This window comes from Condylura cristata, unplaced genomic scaffold (assembly GCF_000260355.1).
Source record: "Condylura cristata isolate star-nosed mole 26May11 unplaced genomic scaffold, ConCri1.0 scaffold00011, whole genome shotgun sequence".
Lineage (NCBI taxonomy): Eukaryota > Metazoa > Chordata > Mammalia > Eulipotyphla > Talpidae > Condylura > Condylura cristata.
The window spans coordinates 27,734,388-27,758,802 of NW_004567112.1; the positions used below are offsets into that span (position 1 = coordinate 27,734,388).

Genomic DNA, 24,415 nt, shown 5'->3' on the forward strand with positions numbered 1-24,415 from the left:
AAAAAAAACAAAATAGACTTTGTCCTCATTTCCTGGCACACAACTCCAAAAACCTTGACATGTCCAGAGTAATTAGAGTCTTCAGTGCTAATGAGATGAGTGGTAACTAGAGCTCACATGTAGCTTCAGGATGGGGGCTGGTCACAAGAAATATCGAGGCAAATTTAGAAGACTGAAACTTTCTCCCCATACTCCAAACTCAGGGAAGGAGGAAGGAGGTAGAGATTTAGTTAATTACTAATGGCCAGTGATTTGACCAGTTGTCCTTGTAAAACGGGACCATGATTTCAAATCTTAAACTACAGGATTCAGGTAACTTCTGGGTTGAGGAACACATTGTGCTGCTAGGAGGGTGTTAAAATTGTCAATATAAATGTGAAAATTTTATCTCAAAACTTTAAAAAAAAATTTTAAACTGGCACTCTGCACATTTGAAAGCACTTACTCTGAAATAGCCCATGCTCAGCATGTAACACAAATTTTACATTTCTGTAAGTGCACCAAGAAGGCGCACAGCAAGATAGTAAAAATGACCCACATATATACTTAAGAAGCTTACTTAGGCTGCGATCCCTCAGGAATTTCAATTTACTTCATTCTGGTTCAAATTCTTTTTATTAAAATTCTATTCTTAATTCATTTATACCTATACCATATATGACATTTAACATAGATGGCATAAAACCACTTATAATAACTCAGGAAGATATTCATACAAATGTGAGAATAAAGTTAAAATTCAGTATCAGGTCTCCCTGGTGCAAGGGGTTAAGTCTCGCATTATGAGGCAATTTACAGCCACTGCCCAGGTAGCTGACCTCTCCTGTCTTGCCCACTGCTCCTCTCTCAGCAGTGTATTTCAGTCAATCTGCCTGCTCTGATCCCCACCCTGTCTCCAATGAATCCTCTCACCCTGCACCTCTGGCCTACATCCCAGCTATTTTATGCATAAATAAATAAACCTTTAATAAAAAATAATTTAAAAAATAAAATTCAGTATCAAGATCCAAAGTTCCTGAGTTACTCGTAATAACTTGTAAGTGCACCAAAAATGGTAATCCCATACAATTCTGAGAAAAATTTTTTACCAAATATTTTCTTCATTAAAAAATTTAAATTATGGCCCTCCCTGGTGGTGCAGCGGGTTAAAGCACAGCACTGAGAAGCTAAAGCCACTTCCGCATGAGTTGGATTCCCGCCTGCCCCGGAGGAGACCACATGGCATGGCAGACCTCTCCTGGCCCACCTGCTGCTCCCCTCAGCAGTGTACTTTGTCAGTCAGCCTGTTCTGCTCCCCACTCTGTCTCTGGTGAAGCTTCTCGCTGCCGCTGCACCTCTGGCCTGTATCCCAGTTCTGTATGCATAAATAAATAAATCTTAAAAAAAATTAAATTACAATAAAACTGCAAATATCCCCTATTGTCAACCCTTACTTCCTCTCTAAATACATTTACAATGTCCACTGGAAAATTTGTTGTTAGTTTCCAAAATCAATTACCATTGACATTTACTAATTACTTATTATTTAGGAACCTTAAATATTGCTTCAAATATCATTTAATTTGTTAAACCTTCAGCTAGTAGTTGGTGTTTTTTTTTGGCAGCATCTCTGTAGTCAGGAAGCCATGCTATTTAGTGAAAAATTATTTCCCAAGGAAATTGTAGCAACTGATCCAACTGATGCAGTTCCTTTTTTTTTTTTTTTTAAGATTTATTTTATGCATACAAGAGCTGGGGTACAGGCCAGAAGTCCAGGCAGGGGGTGGTGGTAAGAGGATGCACCAGAAACAGAGTGGGGAGCAGAACAGACAGATATACTAAAATACACTGCTGAGGGAAGCAGTGGGCGGGACAAGAGAGGTCTGCTGTGCCATGTGGGTTAGCTCCCTTGCAGGGGATCAAACTCATGCTGCAGTAACTGACAACAGCTTAATAGTGCTAAGACTTAACCCCCTTGTATCACCAGGGAGACCAATCCAGTTATTTTCATTACTTTATTCTCTCTTGACTCCAAAGTGCATTGCTTATTGAACCTAAAACATTCCTTGTACCATTTCACTCAAAAGAAGTTAGTTTAATTACATCCATAGTTAACAGAAAGCATGCAAGTATTCAAAAAATTTATCATCAAAGATATTTTCCTAAGTGCTATGCTGCTAAGGATAAATTTTATACATACAACTATATTCAAATTCAGGAAACATGTCCACATTCTACAAAGCACTAATTTAATTTTACAAACTGCCTATCAATGTTTAATTTTAACAACTGTATATATCAGCTCAGTAACCTGGCTGAGTCACAGCAACAATTCGTAAGTGTCACATTTCTATTTCTGATTTATTAAATGATGAGCAGTTGTAACTATACAAAAAGTATCTTTAAGTGATCCATAATCATTACAAATTAACTCCAAATAATTACAGGCAAAATGCTAAGATCCAATATCTGGTTCAGCAATTTACAAAGATCTACATTTCACTTTTATATTCAATTTTACATTTTCCTACAATAATAGCTTTTTTGTTTACATTATCTTACATTTATAAAGAGCTTACCTGAACATTTATCTTCTAGGTGTTTTTCTAAATATGACATCTTCACAAAGGAGGGCGTGCTTTTGTGAAATTTTGCTTTAAATGCAATTGCTCTTAAATCATCATGAAACAAACACTCACAGGATGACCAGTATGTTGTATGTAATTCTAGGTTTTCTAGGATGCAATTGCGCTGAACATAAAGATATTTAAATTCCCAAATATAATCTTAAACAAACAAATAAAAACAAAAAAATCACTCAAATGGAAATAACCTAGGCTCAGACTCAAATTAAATAAAACGATCAAATTAGTTAACTACAACTTTTGTCACATGAAGGAATTTGAGTATAGAGATAAAATAGGAGTTTGTATTAAAGCAATAGGATAAGAAAGCTAGAAATAATTTTAATAAAATTTTTTTCTGAAGATTTCCTGTTCTCCTAAACAGTCAAAATTTATTTTAACCAACTGTTTCTCAGACTTCATGGAGTTTTCAATACATAGTTTTATTATTTTGCTAATTTTTCCATAACAAAAAATAAACATTTAGCTACAGTTGCACCTATTTTTAATTCCCTCAATAATTTTAATTTTTAAAATCACAGTAGCACAGACTTTCTTGCAAATAATCATAATTATCAATCTATATTAATAAATGCAACTTTCAAATTATATTAAAGCAAAAGGAGGTTTCTTAGCTTAAGTTTTCAAAGAATAATTCTTGTCTTTTTACTGCAGGCTGTAATTCTAATTTATACATGCCTACCTGCATCTTAAGTTTCTTTCACTGGACATTTTGTGTAGAGAATCTTAAAACAATTCAGTAAATCTCCATAGACAGGGCATCATTAGAAAGAACTAGAGCACATATTCCAAAGTTGTGCTTAAAATCAATCACTATTTTAAAAACAGCTTTCTTGTCTTGTTACAAAATACATGCTTAGAAATCATAAATAAGCTAAGTAAATAAGTAAATAGCACCCACAATCTCAACACCCCAAAATAAGTACAGTTAATATTTTGGGGACATCCAAGTCTTTCAATTTATTTGATTTTTACTTAGTATGTATGTCAAATATATGTTTACAAGCCTCTAAACAATACTGTTTAACATTATTTTAAAATACTATTTTAATGTATTTAATGGCAATTATTTTTTAACGTCATAGTACACCATTGCATAGATATACCAAAATCTTTAAAATTATTATACCAGTTTTCATTTTGACATGACCTATTGCTTGTATTTTTTCACTATTACAAACAATACTTTGATAAATATATGCTTTAGTGCTTGCTGGTAGTAAGATAAGTTTCCTAAAAACAACAGAAAATTTGGATTTCTTCTGAAACCTACTCAGACAGACCTTTTAATCATTGAATTCATACCTTTCAAGTTATTATTGAAACATAGGTATTTATTGCCATTTTGGTTTTGGCTTAGTTTTATTTTTGTCTTTTTGTTATTTGACATCTTCCTTTGTTAAGTTGCATTTCCACTGTTTTATGTGTTACTCTGATTTTTCTTTGGCAGTTCAGCTACGGTTGGTATATAATGGTATATAATTTTGTGCTGATTGAACAGTCTGACCTCCATTCATTCTAGTGGGTCATATTTTACTCTCTTCCCCACAGGATCAAAATTTCTGATTTGCTGTTTTATAATTAAGCTAGCAGTTATATTTATATTTGCTATATGCTAGTCCTTTCAGTACTTCTTTCATGTCCAGCTTAGTGTTGATATATTCTTTTAATTTTTGCTTTTCATTGAAGTTCCTTACCCTTCCATTTGTCTTGAATGCTGATCTTGCAGGATAAAGTATTCTCAGCTGGAAACATTTTTAGCTGAGCGCTTAAAATATCTCCTTTCATTCTTTTCTTGCCTGTTAAGGTTCTGCTGAAAAACTCATAAGACAACCTAATAGTTCTATCTGTAGAGGTCTCTCTTCTTTGTCTCTACACTTCTAATATTCTATCATTGGCTATCAATTTAATTATGTGTCTTGAAATTTATCAGTCTGATATTATTTTGTATGGAACTCACTGAGTCTCCAGGATGAAAATGTCCGTTTCACTTCCCAAAATGCCTGTTTCACTTCATTAAAAAATTACTTTTTAAAATTTTAAATTCATTTCTTCCTTCTAGAACTTCCATGATCTAGAACTTCTTTATTGTTCTATTTCTGTGTTCTCCATCAACAAACTTGCTAATTCTCTCCATTACTGGCATTTGTCTGTGGTTGAGTTCCTCTGTTTTCTTTTATAATCCGATTATAGTATATTTTGGATCCATTAGTTTTATGGAGTAGTCCATATTTTCTCCAAAATCTTTATTGTGGCCCTGTTTTAAATCAATGCTTTCTTTTCATCAAGCGTTTTCTTTCTTTATCTTATATTGTTTTATACTTCTACTACAAGAAACTGGGTATAGTCCTATGGGTTTTTTTGTTTTGTTTGTTTGCCCATGATCTTTAGATGTCTGTTACTTAATAAATAGATCAATGCCTTTGAACCTGTTCAGAATGCTGGCACCAGTGCCAGCAAAAAGCAATAGTTAGGAAGGAACTAGGGTAAAAGGGGACCAGTGAAGCAGAACCACAGTAGAGCAGAACCTCAGCGATTCCCTCCCCAGGACAGTCAGCTCCTTAGCCAAAACATCTCATGTCAGCCTCAACCTCTAAGGTTAAGCAATGTGGACAGTAGCTGAGACAAGATCACAGGCTGGGAATTGTCCCCTGCCTTAAAGAGCAGGGAACATTACCCTGGGGCAATTGTTCCGGTTGTTAAGCTCTAGCTGCTTCAAATTGGTTAGTGAAAGCAGTCAGTTATTTTCTGGCTTATTTTCAGTTATTATAACAGCCTTAAGCTGCAAAGGTAACAGGCTCTTGAGTGAGAAGACACAGATGATACAATCTGGTTCTTTCTGCCAGTTTGAGCTTCAACTGTTCTAGTGCAGAAGCCTCAGGCTCAAGTCAGTCATCACCACTCTGCACCCCTAATCCCTATAGTTCTCTATCCTGCAAGCAAACTCTGTGAACCCCCTTCTTCAATGGAAAGCCTGGTTTAAGAGTCCCCTAAATGAGCATGTGCCCTTGTGCTAACCCCAGCAGAGGGGCTCTCCAGTAGCCACTCCCCCTCTGGGTGGGTTGTACTGCTCTTATATCATTTTAAACACAATTCAACTACAATTTTTCATACGCTTTCTATTGTGCTGTTGCTCCTGATGTATGCAACAGTCATCTATTTATTGCTCAGTAGTTGTCTTTGTTGTGTCGTAATTTGGTTGTGAACATATAGAGGAGGTGAGCCAGCTCTTCACTCTGCCACCACCTTGCTGGACTTTGCAGTTATTTTATCATTTTAAACAAGCAAAGTTTTTCCTGCTCACATATGAGCGTCTTTGAAGATAGTGGAATTCCTTCTTAAACCTGAGTTGCTCAGTCCTAAAACAATGGATTTTTTGATTGGCTGCCTGATCTGTACTTTATTTTTCTTTCATTCACAAGGAAAACACCTACTAAGTCAGGCACAGTGTTATGTGATAAGGGGTAAGTGGTGAACAAGCTATTCAGGGTGCCTGTACTTACAAGCTTACAATCTACAGGAAAACTAGCTCGTCACTATGCAAGCAAATAAGCTACATAGCTCCAACTGTGTTAAATGGCACCAATATCTATACATGTATGAGACCTCTCTGTGGATATAAAGTTGGCCCTGAGCAGGAAGCCGTTCATGTGAGAGAGATGAAGGAAAAAGCACTCTGGGCAGAGAAAACAAGATCCCGAAGTAGGAAAAATGTTAGCATGTTAAGTATAGAAAGGAGTCTTTTGCAGGTTAAGCTAATCAGTTTGAGGGAGAGTGTTACTGAGACAATCTGTGATACATTTTTTTTAAAGATTTATTTATGTATACAGAACTGGGGTACAGGCCAGAGGTGCAGGGGGTGAGAGGATTCACTAGAGTGGGGAGCAGAACAGGCAGATGCACTGAAATACACTGCTGAGTGGAGCAGCTGGTAGGTAAGGAGAGGTCTGGCACACCATGTAGGTCACCTCCCTGGCCAGGGATCGAACTCATGCTACAATGGCTGCAGTAGCTTCATTGTGCTGCACTTTAACCCACTGTGATACATTTCTCTATTTGATCTATGAATTAAGAGTATTTCAATGCTCCACAAAGACATAATTACGTTTTTGCATAAAGTAATCACAAATGTTGGTTATCATCTGACTTAGTCTCAATTACATTAGTAATGTTATGAGAGTACTTTATTATATGTTATATTTTTAAAATATTGCACCTCTATTAAAGAATTTTAGTAGATTATTGCACTAGAATGGCATTTAGTTCTTAATAGCTAAGTTTAGACATACCTAATCATTCCTACTAATTGCTGTCTATATCCACAGTCCCCCCTCGTTGGGACCTATATATGAGGCATACCAAATTCCCACCCACAATGCATACTTCAAAAGAATATGAATTTGGGATTCATTCTCTCCCCCAAAATCAACTCTATTATCTCCAGTGTTCAATAATGCTTACTTGATTGTCATTTGTAACTATATCACTTAAATATGAACTTGTTATCCTTGCGAAGAAAATGTAAAGGTCAATACAGGGAATGCCTCAAGAAATGAATATATGGAATGCTAACAATTTCTCTGGAAGTGGAAACACTTACATAGATAAACCTTCAACAATGATATTTTCCTACTTGAAAAAGAATGATCTTGGGGTACTGAAGTGGATATTAAAACATTAAAAGAATGACTGTAAATAAAGTAGGCTAAATAAATTAGTAAACAAAGAATAGCTGTGTCTTAATTCCTAGATTCATAAATTTTCAACATTGACTTAAATTCCAAAGAACTATCTAAAAACAATCTTAACTTATACTAAATAACCATTAATCTTAAAAGGAATGTTCACATGAGGCATGGAGCAATGCTTTGCTGCCACTCCACTGCACCTGGAGTAACACCTTTAACCTACATTTTGTTCAACATGCCATATGCTCATGCTCCCAGCTATGATATGGTGGTCAATAATGATGGTTGGTCTATCACTGACACATGTTTGTCAGATTTCTCAACCAAACAAATATTTGTCACTGTTTGATCCTAACATAAAAGTAAAAAGTCAGACTTATCTCAAACCCTAGTTATAGGCTATTAATGATTAAGAGAGGCAATATGACAGATCCCATCTCTAAATAACCATTTTGTAGGTAGCAGTTTGGAAAGAGACATTAACTCTTTTGGGTAAAAAGAAATGGTCCATTAATTTAATAAATCTCTGAGTTAATTTAAGATGGTAAAATAACTCATACATGACTAATTAAACTGTCTCTGATTGTAACAGCTAAATGATCTCACAATGTCAAAAGAGAGATATTATACCGTTTTACTGAAGTATCAATTCCATTTAATTCAATAAATCACCAATTATTAGCTTCTGCTTTAAAGAAAAATGTAGTCATGGGTCCTATTTTAAACAAGAGCTTTTATGGGTAAGTATTACTACACACTTTTAAAACTTGGGCTAAAAGCCAAGTACATAAAGTAATTTATTAAATGGTGGCATTGTGACTTGAAAGAGTTAATGCAACTACCCTAACATCTGCTTTATAACCAGAGAGTTTATTTACCAGAGTAGGATGGCTAAATAAAAATTGTAGAAGCTTCTCCAGAATATAATTTTTAAGGAACGTTATTTGAAGGAGGTAAGATCTTCACTAAAAGGTAAAGTAGTATACCTGGGAATGAATGGAAACTTTTTTAAAGTGAATACTGGCTTATATTTTGCCAGCATTAATTATAGATGATTTTTTCAGATTACCTGAGTTGCTTATAGGAGGTCTAAATTATAACAGTAAATTTACAGGAGACTATTCAATTAATATTACTTATATTTTAAATGTCTATTATTTTAAGATTCTCTTCATCGTATCTCAGAAGCATTAATCATTGACCTAAGTATAAGTAGGTTAAATGTTTTTTGATGTATTTACCTTTTTTCCTTTGAAGCTGAGGGTACCAAGCTGCTCCAGGCCCCCATAATACAAGCACATAATGTTGACCTTGGGCCTGTTCCACTGTTAACATAACTTTCCTTTGCTTCTGTCCTCTATAACTGTATAATTCCTCTGAAAAGGAAAAGGAATGTTTTAGTTGCCATTACTCTATCATGTTTTACATATCATATCATACTTCAATGTCTAATGATAGCAATAACCAATAGGTACACCAACATGGTCTTAATCTTAATTTTTCTAATAATCTAAAATTAAGGAGGTGCCCAAAATGTTTACCTGTCAATACAATGATATCAACAATTCTTAGTACTGCATGGACTAATGTGTCAGGTTGAAGCTGCTCCAGTTCTACAAATTCTATACTGTTGATTTTCTGAGACTGCCTTCGAGGAAGATCTCTGAGATAGGAATGTTTTGAAGACACATACGCCAATAAATCTTGAAGCACAGTATCACTAACCACTTTGGAATCTAAGAAAGAAAGAAAACATATGCATGTAAATAGAATTATTTACTCTCTAAAATATTAGTCCTGTTTCCTTACTGCTCTATTTTGTTAATAATATCATTTTCCACCAATTACCCAAGACCTCTCCTGTTATTTTTTGACTCCCCCATTATTTGTCATCTACTATCAATTCCTTAATCTTGGGAATTTGATTTGATATGTCTTTCTCAACCATTTAAACTACTGCCTTATCATTTCACCACTGAAGGATTCTTTTAAAAAAAAAAAAAGATTTATTTATTCATTCATACAGAACTGGGGTACAGGACAGAGATGCAGAGGGTGAGAGGATTCACCAGAGACATAGCGGAGAGCAGAACAGGCAGATGAATGAAGTACACTGCTGAGGGGAGCAGCGGGTGGGTCAGGAGAGGTCTGCCACGCCATGTGGATCTCCTCCGGGCAGGCGGGGATTGAACTCATGCAGAATCTGCTTAATCTTCTTAGTTCTGTGCTTTAACCAGCTGCAACACCAGGGAGGGCCTCACCACTGAAGTATTCTAAAAGTTGTCTAACTGGCAATCTTTCACCAAATCTGTCTTATTCATCCCATTTTTAAGATTGTTCTCACCATTGGTAGAATGGCTGCAACATGGTGATTCTCCCAACTCTTCAAATCCTACATAAAGTAGCAACCACTATGGGTCCCCAGTGATTTCTCTTCCCCTGAACTTATGGGAGCTTTTTATCTCTAATTCTCATTTGGCATTTACACATATGCTACATTATAATATTGTTCTTGATTATTAGATCCATCATTTAATTCTTCAATCATTATGTCATCTAGAGGTTTTACTCTTTCCTGTCCCAATTTTTCTCATTTTTTAAATTAAGGTATACTTTATGTAATATAAAATGCACACATTTTAAATCTGCAGATTAAATTTTAATTTCCTTTAAGGTAAAGGAGGTATTCTTAAATAAGACTTCATCAAAGTAAGACAATAGCAAAAAGAAATTTAAGTGTATTTTAGAAAGCAAAACAGTAGAAAAAACAAATCATTGTCTGTCCTTTCCTTTCCTATTAACAGTCCCATCCTCGTGTATTGCTATGCCACTAACATCTCATTGTTCATTCATTCATCAATAAAACATTCTACTATGTACCCCAGCACCAGGTGCTGTGGACACAAGGACATTAAAGGAATTATCAACCCAAAGATAATCAATAATAAGCAGTGGGCTTGAGGATACAAGAGATTATGTATAAGCATTTCTAGAAACCTGAAAAAAAGAACTACCTAGAGAAACTGGAAAGTTTATTGACAGAATGTCTAAGCTAGGTTTTAGGAAAAATGTCTAAGAGTTTTCATGGAAGTGACTGAAAGAGGGTAACATATGTTTCAGCTAAAGAGAAGGGGTTGATAATCTTTTATGTACCATAGATGCTTTTTGTAATCTGATGAAGCATGGGGACCCATTATCAGAATATTTTTATAAGTCTGATTAATCTACAATTCACATACCTAAAATTTACTTTTTTAAAGTATATAATTACATATTTTTAGTATTTCAAATTTATGCAATTATTTTAGTATACAATAATATTTTCAATGCATATAATGAAATAGGATTTCAAAACCAATGATATGGAAATATAGTACACAAAATATATTTAACTGAGATAATTTCTTTCTTTTTTTTAAAGATTTATTTATTTGTGCATACAGAACTGGGGTACAGGCCAGAGGCTCAGGGGCGGTGAGAGGCTTCCCCAGAGACACAGCGGGGCGCAGAACGGGCAGATCAACAAAGTACACTACTGAGGGGAGCAGCGGGTGGGTCAGGAGAGGTCTGCCATGCCATGTGGTCACGTCCAGGGCAGGCGGGAATCAAACTCATGCAGAAGTGGCTTTAGCTTCTCAGTGCTGTGCTTTAACCCGCTGCGCCACCAGGGAGGGCCTAACAATGATAATTTCTTACCTAATTAACACATAAAGTACGAAGAGATAGCAGAGTATCTAACAACTACTATAATTTCAAGGTAGTAACATGCAAAATGATATTCAAGTTTTCTTTGAAATTGTTATATGATTTGAAAATATACAGTTATTGTGAACAAGTCAAAAGTACTGCTAACATTAATGTGAAATGCTGCCTTATTCATAATGAAATAAATTTTTAATTTTCAGTGAGCAATTAGTGAAAATAAAGATAAAATATCCCATCCAAGTTTATGAACTCTTTAGAGGAATCAATTTCCATGGAAAGAACATTTAAAAAGCTAATGACCATACAGCAGGAAATAATGAATTTTTGGAAACCAAGCAAGACTGCCTAAAGGGGGTAAAGGTGATGGATTGTGAAATAATTCAGAGGTATGCCACAGGAACAATGAGATGTGGAAGGTTAAAAAAATAAAAGATTAAAGATGACATTCAGAAATCTAGCAGAGATGAGTGAGTGGATGGGCAAAAAAACAAACAGAACAGGCAAAATTAAGCTAAAACAAATCCTAGAAATTTGTAGAACTGAGCATACCAAAAGGGGAAAATGTGAGAAAGCACAGGGGGTGAGGGGTAGGGGTGGGAGGGCAATGACCTATGGCGGAGGATTATGGTGCTTCTGTGGGGAGGGGGGAGGGGGCGGTATGACAGCGTCCACATGAAGAGGTGTGAGCCTATGCCCCGAACCATGTACAGTATCCTAAAATAATGCTACTTCAATGACAAGTAATACAATTTTAAAATGTTTCAAGAACTTAAGAACCTGACACAGAAAATATATTCTAATTTAAGATTATTCATTTCCTATATGTTTTATAAAATAATAGTGATAAAAAAGACAAAGATAATGAATATAAGAGAGAAGAACAGACATTAGGAAAAATGAATGAGAGACAGAGGGGATGAGTGTAGTAGTATAAGGCAAGCAATTAGATTCAGCAAAACGCAACTTCAAATATCTCCTTTTATAGCTCCAGTGTAACTACCAGACCTCCTGATTCCTTTTTCACATTACTGCCAGCTAGATTCAAATTCTGATTTTGTCAATAAGTTCTAAGAATTTGTACGTGACTGTTTAGGGCTTCATTCTTTGTTTACAATAGGAATCTTTGGGGGGGGATGATCTTTGATATCAAATTATCCCTATTTTCATAAAAACTTGTAGAGAATTATTTTGATTCCAAATAAAATAGTCTGTTTTACAGAAACACTGTGTTAAACTTTAATTTACATTTTTAACAACAGTTAAGATGCATTTGCATCCTGTCACCTTAGTAGGACTAGGCTTGTAAATTATATAGCACTTCACTAGGATGAGTAAAGAAAACAGAAGACTTTTCTAAAGGTATTACATATTGACCAGAATAATGCTTTCATGTGTTGTTACTACTGTGAAAACAAAAAAACTGATCATATAGATTTACTTTTTCAGAAGATAAACAACTACAATATTCTTAAAGTATCAACTGATAACCATCTCATTAAGTAAAACAAAAACCTTAGGGAAAGCTTTTTGGTTTTTTTAGGTACTACAATACAGAAAAACAAGGCAATACAAATATCCTCTATAAATTTAAAAACAAAGAGTGAAGTAACTTCTCTAAAGGTTTTTCTAATTAGCTCAAGTTTTTTCACAAAACTTTAGGTTCTGCAAAAACCTAAAGCTTTCCATGGGTCCATAGGGCAGTCTTCATCCAGAGATCCCTGAACTCAATCAGCCACATTTAAATCTAGATCAACCTATTAAAACCAGAGCTATATACAACCTCTAGCTCTCAAATACCTTGGAAAATATTTGCATACCACCTAATTTTCTTTATTTCAAAGCATGCCTTACTATTCCATTGTATCAACATCTATAATATATTATAAATTTTCATTAAAAGCCACTTGTAAGACGTGGTAACTTCAATTATTCATAATAAGAAGTTGAGTGTTTCCATATAGTTTAAACCATATTGTTTTAGTTATTATATACAAATTATTTTCTATTAGCTACTATATACTAAATTCTAATATCTGGCAGGGCAAAATTTTCGTCCCTGTTCTCCTTTTTCAAAATGCCCAGGCTGTTTTTTTGCCATTTATTCTTTCACATATCAGAATAACCTTATAAAACTTCATGAAAATCACATTGGGAATTTTATTGGATCTGCATTGAATTTATAAAACAACTTGGACAATTGAAATGTTCATAGTGTTAAATCTCCCAATCAAGGAATAAAGTATATATTTATTTAGTTCTTTAATTTCTCTTAGTTTTTAAATATTTCCTTTAGCAATGAAGCTGTTAAATTCATTACCAGATTCTTAGTACCATAAGATAATAGTATAATGGTGCCTTCACTTTATTCAAGCATTATAGGTTATTAATTACTCTACTCTAGAGATTAACTAAGTTATACCCAGTCAACTTACTAAAGTTTCTCATTATTTCTAATAATTTGCTTATAGTTTTCAGAAAGGAAAAGATCTTATGTAAACCATCATATCATCCTCAAATGACAATGACAGCTTTCTTTTTTTCAAGTCTTTCTGGAAATTTCTTTTTCCCTGTTTTATTGCACTGGTTAGTATCTCCAGTATAATATTGAATAAAAGCAGCAGTAGAATCCTGGAGGAAGGCTTCTAATGGTTCTCCAAAAAGGAAGGATACTGGCTTTTGATATTTTAAAGGTATATTATGGAGATAAAAAAATTTCCTTCTATTTCTAGTGAATATTTAATTTTATCAAAAGTTTTCTTTGCACAAATGAGATGATCCTATGACTTTTTTCCTAAATATTACACTTACAAATATTTGCAAAAATAGTAGAGGTACCTAATATCCTTCACTCTGTGTTCTCTAATGTGAGCACATAACCATAGAGTAATTAACAGCAAATTAATTTTGATTAAATATTATTAACTGAACTACAGCTCGTATTCAGAATTTAACAATTTTCCCATGAGTAGCCTTTCTTAACCTAAGATAATATCCAGGACTATATGTAACTTCTAGTTGCTATTTTTCTTTAGTCTCCTCCAATTTGTAACATAGCATCAGTATTTCTTATCTTTCATAACTTTGATATTTCTAAAGAATATTGACTATTTTTAGATTGCTCCTCCATTTGGGTTTATCCTGTTTCTTCTCATTGAAAAATAAGGCTATCCATTTCTGGTAAAAAAAATGACACAATTATTATACAGTTTCCTTCTCAATGTATCAAAGCAAAGGATTCATGACCTCCATGTAGCTTATTACTGATATCTACCTGAACACTTCTTCTTATAGCAACTCACTGTAAGCTAATAACTGAAATTCATGTTTATTTTATTCTATTTTATTTACTGAGGGAACATTAGTTCACTACACATATATGACTTACAGGTATAAGACCTCTACTCCAGATGTATGTCAACCTTACCACATCTACCACCAAGCTCTCACAGCTCTCTATAGTGCATTGTGCCCTTCTCCCACTTTGCTTTCCCACCTTTCTCTCTCCAATCTGGTAGCTTCAATTCTGCAGTCAGGATTTCTAGGGTTTTTCATTCAACCAGATTCTTTTGTGTCTTCATTTTAAGCCTTTGTTCTGAGTCCTGGACTTTGTTTCCAATCCCTACATTACATCTCCCTTGGATACCTCAAAGATATCTAAAATTAACTTACCTAAAGCAGTACTCTTAATTTCCCTCATAAACCCATTCCCCCTCAATCTTTCCTAAAAAAATCTATCTAGTTACTGAAATCAGAAATATAGTACTAGTAGATTAGTCTTCTCCCTCATCACCAAATCAAATCTACATCATGTGAAAATCCCATTAAATCTATTTACATCTGTATCTCAAATCCACCCATTTCTGTCTTTGCTGACTTTCCCTCATCTCTCGACCTCACCTAGTAACTTTCCAACTGCCTGATTCCATCCCATGACCATTGCTCACAACCAGAGTTAAGGTATTTTTATCTCAGCCCTTTGTTAATTTCTTTCACAGCATTATCACCTGCAAAGGTTTTATGTGAATGTCTGTTTAGTTTTTTCTTGTCTGCCTTCCACACAGGACTGTGAGTTCTATGAAAGCAGGCTGGTACATGTTAGTCACCGCCATGACCCCATGCATGCTGCCTCAGTTTCATCTCTTAATACGCATACATTTAGGTAGATGAACAACTTGCTTTCAAGATATTTTATAAGAAAATGTGAGTGCTGATTTTCTACAAACTAACTTCCCTAGGATTCAGGGAAATCTTAGCCTTTCCAAATAACACTGTTGTTCTAATTGTTTTTCTTCACTTCTGTTTACTTTGTTTTTAAGAATTTTTATTATCCACAGGTTGACATTTCATGCTGCATCTTCCATAAATGTCACATACCTTTCCTCTTATCTAATAATCTCTTATGTAATCAGTACATTTTCCTAGTTATTTCTCTAACATACTATTTCAGTACTCTATCAAATATATTTTTGCTAACATTGCTCTTCCCAAAATATATATAAGAAAAAAGTTAAAATTGTAATTGACAGTATATAATAATTATATAATATATAGTGTATATGTATTTTAAATACTAAAAAAATATCATATTCCAAATATATCTTACATTCTTCAGGCTGGACAGATGAATAACTGCCAAGATTTAATAACTGACTGGTAAATGTTGATTGTAGTACTGTCTCACCAAGCCAATGATCCTCATGAATAGTAACATCTAGAAAGAGGAAAATAGAGTTTTGATCATTCAATAAATTACTTCACAGTGTGAAGTAATCACAGCAAACTATTTTGTATGCCTCTAACATTCTAGGCAACCAAAGTTCAAATAAGTTGAATGATATGCCCAACAGCACAAAGTGACAAAATAATAAATCCAAAACCTGAACTTAAATATGTCTTTATGTAGGTAAAATAACAAATGTTCAGTATATACAAACAGTAATAATACAGAATTTTCCTGCTTCCACAGAGCCCATGTTAATTGTTTTTGTTTGCGTAAGGCAAATAAATGAAATCTGTTGGGACTGGAAGCAAAATAGTAGTCTCAAATTAGTGGTGCCTAGAGGAATAAATAATATTCACTATGCATTTTTCCCTTCTGTTATAAATGTATATAAACATAATAAAAAGCATTCTTAAAGGAATTTGGTACCATAAATAATAGGGTAATCATCTTTCACAGATGTTAAAAGATTTTAAAGGTGTGTAATACTTTCCAATGGGAAAAGAAAGCTGTAAGATCTAAGTTGTATAAAGAAAAATCATTTGGAGGAACTAAAACAAAAGGTAAAAACATCCTAAGTAGAGCAAAACCTTTGCATTAAAGAAAGAGATCAACGCAAGCAGGATAAAATCAGTATATAGAATATTAGTTCCATAAAGATAGACTAGCAGTAGCAAAGTAATTCAGATAATAAAAAAGCCAAAGAGGCAAAAACTCCAAGTAATTACTTCCAAATTTGTATCTCAGGCCCTGGCCTCGCTTCAAATCCATTTATCAACTTGATAGAATGTACCTAGGTGTTAACAACTATGTAGGTTATAAGGGGTTAAGTAGTAAAATACTGTCCTTTCATCATAAGGCTGCTAATATAAAGAAATGGATTAAAAATACAATATATGTAGATAAAACCATAAGAAAACAAAGAGCCCAATCATGTGACCTGAATATTAACACAGAAGTTAACTTAAAAAAAGGAGTAACAAGGAAAGGCTTCTTAATAAGAAAATGAGTGGAAGAATAAAACTCAGGTTAGTTTTACATGGCCCAGAAATGGTAATGCACAGCGAGAGGGACACCAGCATTTGAGGATGCAGATAAGAGAGGCAAACCATAAAGCGCAGCCCCCAAAGGCTTAAGGGGTGGGGTGGTGTCTAGTTTCATAAAAAATGACCATTAGGCCCTCCCTGGTGGCGCAGTGGGTTAAAGCACAGCACTGAGAATCTAAAGCTGCTTCAGCATGAGTTCAATTCCCACCTGCCCCGGAGATGACCACATGGTGTGGCAGACCTCTCCTGACCCGCCCGCTGCTCCCCTCAGCAGTGTACTTCGTCGATCTGCCTGTTCTGTTCCCCACTCTGTCTCTGGTGAATCCTCTCACCGCCCCTGAGCCTCTGGCCTGTACCCCAGTTCTGTATGTACAAATAAATCTTAAAAAAAAAAAGACCATTATACCATGATGACTCACCTGTAAGTAGTATTATGTCTCCAAGAAACACTGTAAGTGCCCAAAATGCTGCAGTCCTCCACAGGACAACCTTCTTCTTAATTTCTGATTGGTCAATTACTACAATTGTTGCCAAAGGCACCGTAGAGCCAGAATTTGGTCCAGATTTTATATTTATTTCTTTTACATGACATGGAGATAACACCATAACTAAACAATTATACTTCTGACTTTCAGATTCACAATTTTTTATTAAAGATGTTTTTTTAATACTCTTAAATGGAGACACCTTCCTCTGGTTCACTGCTACAGTCAGATCTAAAGCAGGAGCTCTTGCATTAGAAGCCAACTTAATTTTCTTAGATATCTGGAGGTCTTTAGACAGAGATTTAGAAAGACCCAATTTGTCCTCAGAAGTCCAACTCCTTTTGATAGAACTTTTGTGCAAGGTGTTTAGTTGGGAACATAGTATTCCTGAGTTACAGGACTCAATACATATCTCATTTGGTGGCAGTTTATCTCTAGAAGTGGAAAGTTTTTGAAGTCCTATATTTTCTTCAAGACATTTTTCTGGGTTTATGTAGCTGTGGCTGCTTTCTGTTTCAGGACAAACAGGACTAAAAAGTTCAAGGGAACACGCTTGGTTTTCTTCACTTTCACCTTTTTCTACAAAGTCATCATTAGGTTGAATCAAATTATCTTCAGTTACTCTTCTTTCCCCCTGCCTTGACTTTAGTTCAGTCTCCAAGTTCATGGTCCCTGTATTCATAGAATTCAGTCCTTTATACTTCTTTTGAGTTAAAAAAGCAACCTGGCTGGAGGTCATTATACTGAGAAATTCAGTATCTGTAGATACTGAAATCTTCCTGACTGTTCCTACAGATGTTTGCTTATCTATTGGGTTGAAGGAAAACTCCAGACACTGGTTCTGTGATTCTTGATGTTCTGTTGGTACAGTCTTTGTTTGGACAGTTCCTGGCTCTATATTAATTTGTTCAGGACTACAGATGGAATCCAACATAGCTACACATTGACTATCTAACTGAAAAGAATACTTTTTAAAGTTCTGAGCACATATATCTGACTGATCCTTTTGCCGTTCATCTGTGATTGTCTTGCTTTCACTGCAAATCTTTTGATACTTGTCTTCTTCAGTTAAATGCTGAGCTTTACCTTTAAATCCACATTCTTGCACATCAAAATTAGTTACACCACTCATCCCACAGGGGTAAATCTGGGATTTTACAGTTTGTGTTTCAGAAATACAAGGTATAAAGTCATCATTCACATGAAGGGATGTAGTCACAGAGTGTGCTAAAAAACGATCATTAGGAAGATCTGGAGGACCAACAGCATCTAGGACTTGAGAGTCTTCAAGATTTTTATGCTTGCATTTGTTATCTTTCAGCTGTAAAGAATGCTGATTGTATAAAACCTGAATTTGTTTCCAGGGGTCAGTAGTAGATGCCAAACAAGGTGGTTCCAATGATACTGTCATTTTCAATGGACCAACTGGAGCCCCCCAAAAAATGTGGACTTGAGATCCTTCATTCATGGTTTCTGAAAGAAATTAAAAATCTAAGTGAATATTTTGTCAATATCTTTATATACACTGATATTAAGTTAAAACATGTCAAAATCAAATGCAATATAAACTATTAAGAAAAAGCATAATTATGGGCCCTCCCTGGTGGCGATGCGGGTTAAAGCACTGCACTAAGAAGCTAAAGCCGCTTCCGCATGAGTTCGATTCCCGCCTGCCCCGGAGGAGATCCACATGGCGCAGCAGACCTCTCCTGACCCGCCCACTGCTCCCCTCAGCAGTGTACTTCATCGATCTGCCTGTTCTGCTCCCCACTCTGTCTATGGGGAAGCCTCTCGCTGCCCCTCAGCCTCTGGCCTGTACCCCAGTTCTGTATGCACAAATAAATAAGTCTTAAAAAAAAAAAAGAAAGAAAAAGAAAAACCATAATTATAATAGAGGTGATTTATTTTGGTACACAATTTAATTATAAAATTCATAAATAAGGAGAAGTCATAGGAGAAGTCAAAATAACAAGAAGAAATATTCCATAAAGACTTAAGAATAAAGCTAAGGAACATAAATGAGTAAATAAATTCTTTGTTTAGTTGTTATGTTGCATAACTTATACTATATTTAAATAACAAGTTGGTAAAGAAGGGAGAAAGGCATTTTTTAAATTGTATTATATCACATTTAAATTTCCTATTTTCTTTACTGCATAAATTATTTTAGTATGTTTAGGGCTTCTTTCCTTAAGTTCAACTTCCAAAATTAAGTAGAAGATCAAGCCAGAATGCTGAGGGGGAAAAAAAAAAAACTGACTCTTCAAAATGTACAAATGACTATTATCTATATTTTATTAGAATAACCAATAATTACTCCTATACTTTTTAATTCCAATTAGCACAATCACTAATTGCTTCTATATTTTTTAATCTTCTCTAACATAAAGACTGAGAAAAGTTAGTTTGTAAACTATGGATAAAAGAAGCTCATTATAATGAAAAAACTTATTTTCATTAACTGTGACATTTAGTAAAATTAAGTCTAAATAAACATCATGAAAAGTCCATATGAAAGTATAGGAATAATGGGAGTATACAGATAATGAGGAATAAGCCAAGAAATGACAGCTATAAACCCTAGACATTTTTATTATTCCTTGGTTCACTCACTGTCACCTCTTCCAAATCTAATAACATACTCATTTATAACTGTGTGAACTCACACAAGATGAATCCTTTTAATGCCCTGGACCTTTGGTTACTTGACCTCCTTTATTTCTAGTTCTTACTCTTACCTCAGTTATCCATTTTTGCAACACCTTACCATTATCAATAACTACACATCCTTGCCTAATTTCAAGCTTAAGCTTTCATCTCTGAATACTACCTTTCAATTTACTCCCTGCACAATTTCAACAACTCTTTGATCACATGGGACCTACAAGAGATGCACACATTTTAATGTCCTTATACTTCACTTCCCAGCTTAAAATAATGGTTCAGTATTGTAAACACTACCTATCATATCTCTAATTTTACTGCTCTCTTCACCAATGTATTTGCACAGCTGAACTCAAACAACTGGTTGAATAATCTAGTCTGCACCTGCCGCTAGATGTAACGACAAAATAACACACAATCATCAGAAAATAGTCCCATTTTAAATTCATTACTACTAACTTCAAGGTGAAACCTAGCAATCTTATCTTTCTCTCCAAAATAACTTACATGCCTATACCTTTTCATTCTTTAAATTTCTCCTCTCCAATCCTCAAGTAGGTAACAAAGCCACCTAACTGTTCACTAATTTTTTTGCACATGTTTACAAACCCAACTCACTAGTACCTATGTACTTAGCTATTTTCCTGTTACTGTGGATGAGAGTCCATGCTTCAGATCTTATTCCCTTTTTCCTCACTCATATTCCAATTCTCCCCTTCTCATCTATATCACTAATTTTTCTCTGTATTAGGTCTTCTCCATCAACAGACTGTTACTTTTTTCTCATGCTGTTATTTCTCACTTCTCTTATCCCTCTCCACATATTACACCATTTTTCTGTTCTCTTATAGCAAAGTTCTTGAAAGAATTATCTATACTCCCTCTGCTCACATTCTCTCTCAAACCCACTCCAGTCAGGCATTGATTCAAAATGCTCCACTGAAATAACATATTTCATGGATTCCAATAACCTCCACATTATCATCAGTCAATTCTCCATTTTCAGCCTATCAGCAACATTTGACATCACTAATCATCCTCCCTTCTTTTCATTTGGCTTTAGAGCTCCTTCATCCTCCTGATTATATTCCATCTCAAGCTACCTCATCAGTTGCTCCTCAGTCTGCTTTCCTAGCTTCCTCATCTTCTTACTGAAGGGCCCGGGACTTGAATCTTTCTGTACTCTCTCTTCCTAAGTACTTGCATTCAATCTCAGGGCTCAGAAAACCTTCTACACACTAATGACTACCCTGCTTACATCTTCATCACCACCTCTCCTCTGAACTCTGACTCCTTATCCAATTTTCTACTTAGTACTCACTGCAATGAAATGTCTAAGAGGTAACTGTGAGGAATGAGTTAACAGCAGGCCCCAAACATCTGTACTTAAAAAGATCTACTTGCAAGTGAGTCTCTGGCTGGCATCTGTGAATTTGGATTTCAAGAGGGTACCCACCAAGCCTTGATAAGAACAATTCAGGGTACTTAAACAATCTATGTAAACAAAATCATAGTGGTCACTGAGAGACTGAAATTTCAGTAAGTGGTAGGCAGAGGTTGGTTGTGTGACCAGGATTCCTCAGAGAAATAGGGGATTCCGGGTCTGAGGTGGGAAATGCATAGATGAGCCTAAAATATCTCATACCACAGAGCAAGAAAGCTACTGAAGACTACTAGGATTGTGTGGTAATAACTCAGGAGTTTAAACTTAAAAAGGCTCCCACTGGCCAAAGCTGCACAACCTGGGCATTAATGAGGATGATTTCCACAATGACAGGAACACGTCAGATATGTCTAAATCCATGAGTTCATAAACACAACTATTCATAAAACAAATGTATTCAATGATCCTCTTTGGAGGATACAGGGTTTTAAAAGTTTTAAAAGTTGCTGAATGAAAGAAAATTTATCCTGCCTTTCTTTACTACTACTCGAGATGACCAATTATTTGATGAGAAGAAATCTGTCTCTATAGAGGCATTCTACTCACAAATAACAAAAAAAAAGAATGATAGAACAGCACCATTTGCAATTCCTAATTAGTGGAGTGTTAGGGAATCTGTGGATTTTCTAGGCAATAATATTAATGGTTGTTATCATTACAAGGTAGATGTTAAAAGGAAAAGTAAAGGGAATCTGTATATTGAGGCCAATTACAATGTATGAATCTTATTTAGATCCCTATTTGAAGACAAAAACATAAAAATACTGTAAGAAAATTAAAGAAAGTAAAAACTCTGAGGTAATATCAAGGGAATATTATTTTTTAGTATGATGTGACTGCTGCTATGTGTGTGTGCTGGAGATACATATGAATGCAGAAAAGACACTGTGACATCTGGATATTTTTAAGACTCTGGGGGCAGAGGGACTGAGAATGTCAATGAATCAAGAAGGGTAAGGTGTTGATTATTGGGGCAGGGTTGTGGGACACAAAGATTCACTGCACTGTACTGCACTGCACTTTCATATATGCTTTAAATATCCTATAATACAAGGCTTTTTTTGCTGCTGTTTTTAAGAAAAATTGTTTCACATACCCCCGCCCCACAGGACTGGGAAAAGATTTAAGCAGTCTTAACAATACCTAAGATTGAAAAGCTCTAATACTTCGAGCAGAACAGTAAACTGGCCAAGCTTTTTTGGTAAAGCTGAGATTATATGCATTATCACACAACCAAATAGCACAACTTCCAATTTTTTCCTCTGGAGCACTCATACATAGACACACAAGAAAACATGTATAAGAATGATCATGGAGACATAAACTAAAAAAATTTAAAATCTAAAAGTCCATAAAGAAAAAAGGAAAATTGGTAAATCACTGAATATTCAAAGAAGGACTACTATGTGGCAGCAAAAATAAGTCACAGTGAATTACATGTCAATGTGGATACATGTTACAAATATAACTTTTAAAAGACTTTTAAAAGGATATATAACTTGTGATATTAATGTTGAATTTTAATATATTGCTGAGAAGATACCCAAATTCAGGACTGTGGTTAGCTTTGGGCAAAGGGGATGAGAACATGACAGGAAAAGGGCACAGGGGGCTTAAACTATGCTGAGTAAGTTTTAATTTTTTAACTAGTTGTGCTTATAAAGGTATTCCTTACATTGTTCAGAAATATTTTACAAAATAAAAAAAATACCCTAGAAAGATAAAACATTGAGAGGCAAGGTTAAGAATGAATTTTTAAAAGATTTCCATATTTTAAAAGTTTTATTATGATGACTAATGAGTCTGTATTTTTTTTTAAGATTTATTTATTTGTACATACAGAACTGGGGTACAGGCCAGAGGCTCTGGGGTGGTGAAAGGCTTCACCAGAGACAGAGTGGGGAGCAGAACAGGCGTATCTGTGAAGTACACTGCTGAGAGGAGCAGCGGGCGGGCGGGTCAGGAGAGGTCTGTCACACCATGTGGTCACCTCTGGGGCAGGTGGGGATCGAACTCATGCGGAAGTGGCTTTAGCTTCTCAGTGCAGTGCTTTAAAACTGCTGCACCACCAGGGAGGGCCCAAGTCTGTATTATTTTTATAATATCAAGTCTTTTTTGCTTAGAAACTCGGGCTTTTCTTTTACAACCTTCAAACTGAGTATGTTCCAGTAGTTATATTACAATGGACATGAATCTATCAGTACAGACTAAGACTTCAGAACAATGATGAGAGTTGAGAACAATATTACCAGCTAAAACAAAGATCTACTACAAGTGTTTTCAGTTGAAATTGTGAAAATAGTGAATTGTTACTAAGGAAACAGAGTTTTTCTTAGTTTAGGTGTCAAGTTCAAAATCAAAGAGGGGCTAAGCATCACTGTAACTACTGTAAACACATAACCCATAGAATCCTCATAGAAAGAATAACCTGCAGGGCCGCCCCTGGTGGCTGAAGGGGTTAAGATCATAGCACTATGAAGCTCTATGCAGTCACTGCAGCACAAGTTTGATCCCCAGCTAGGGAGGTGATCCCCATGGTCCAACAGACCTATCCTTTTCCTCGCTGTGCTTCCCTCAGCAGTGTATTTCAGCAGATCCACCTGTTTTGCTCCCTACTCTGTCCTTGGTGAATCTTCTCACCCCCTGCATCACTGGTCTGCATCCTAGCTCTTGTATACATAAATAAATAAATCTTTTAAAAAAAAAAAAATACTTGCATAAGAAATAGCTGGTAAATTAGGTTAACTATTGTCTTATATTTAGATGTCATTATTAGATTGGTCAGTAGGGGGCCCCAAACAGCACAGCAAAAAACATTCAATAGATTACTCAAAATCAAGTAGAAGAGAAAAATACCCAATATGCAGGTGGGAATACTTAGGTTAATTCCAATAAAATACATTAAGTTACTGCAATGAGCTCCCTTCTCTCAAATCTTGTAATTCTCACCAATGACGTCTTCCTTTTGGCTTCCAATCTTTGAAAACAAAACAGAAAAAAAGCCCTCCATGTTTCTTTGTTCTCATTTCCCATGTAAAT

General features: G+C 35.1%; 1 protein-coding gene across 11 annotated transcripts in view; it reads right to left on the reverse strand.

The window, feature by feature from the left end:
• FAM35A (family with sequence similarity 35, member A) overlaps positions 1-24,415 on the reverse strand; it is a 61,771-nt gene that overhangs the window by 5,788 nt on the left and 31,568 nt on the right. For 8 of the 11 annotated variants that reach the window (XM_012723932.1, XM_012723931.1, XM_012723930.1 and 5 more), the window contains 5 exons: positions 17,203-18,741; positions 15,621-15,728; positions 8,854-9,048; positions 8,554-8,688; positions 2,559-2,765 (listed from right to left, as the gene is read on the reverse strand). In XM_012723932.1, the coding sequence (XP_012579386.1) occupies positions 2,559-2,765; positions 8,554-8,688; positions 8,854-9,048; positions 15,621-15,728; positions 17,203-18,736 (2,179 nt within the window). In that variant the 5' untranslated portion in view covers positions 18,737-18,741. Of the gene's footprint in view, positions 1-2,558; positions 2,766-8,553; positions 8,689-8,853; positions 9,049-15,620; positions 15,729-17,202; positions 18,742-24,232; positions 24,292-24,415 lie in introns of those variants that run through there. The other 3 variants (XM_012723925.1, XM_012723934.1, XM_012723935.1) reach the window with 1 other exon arrangement.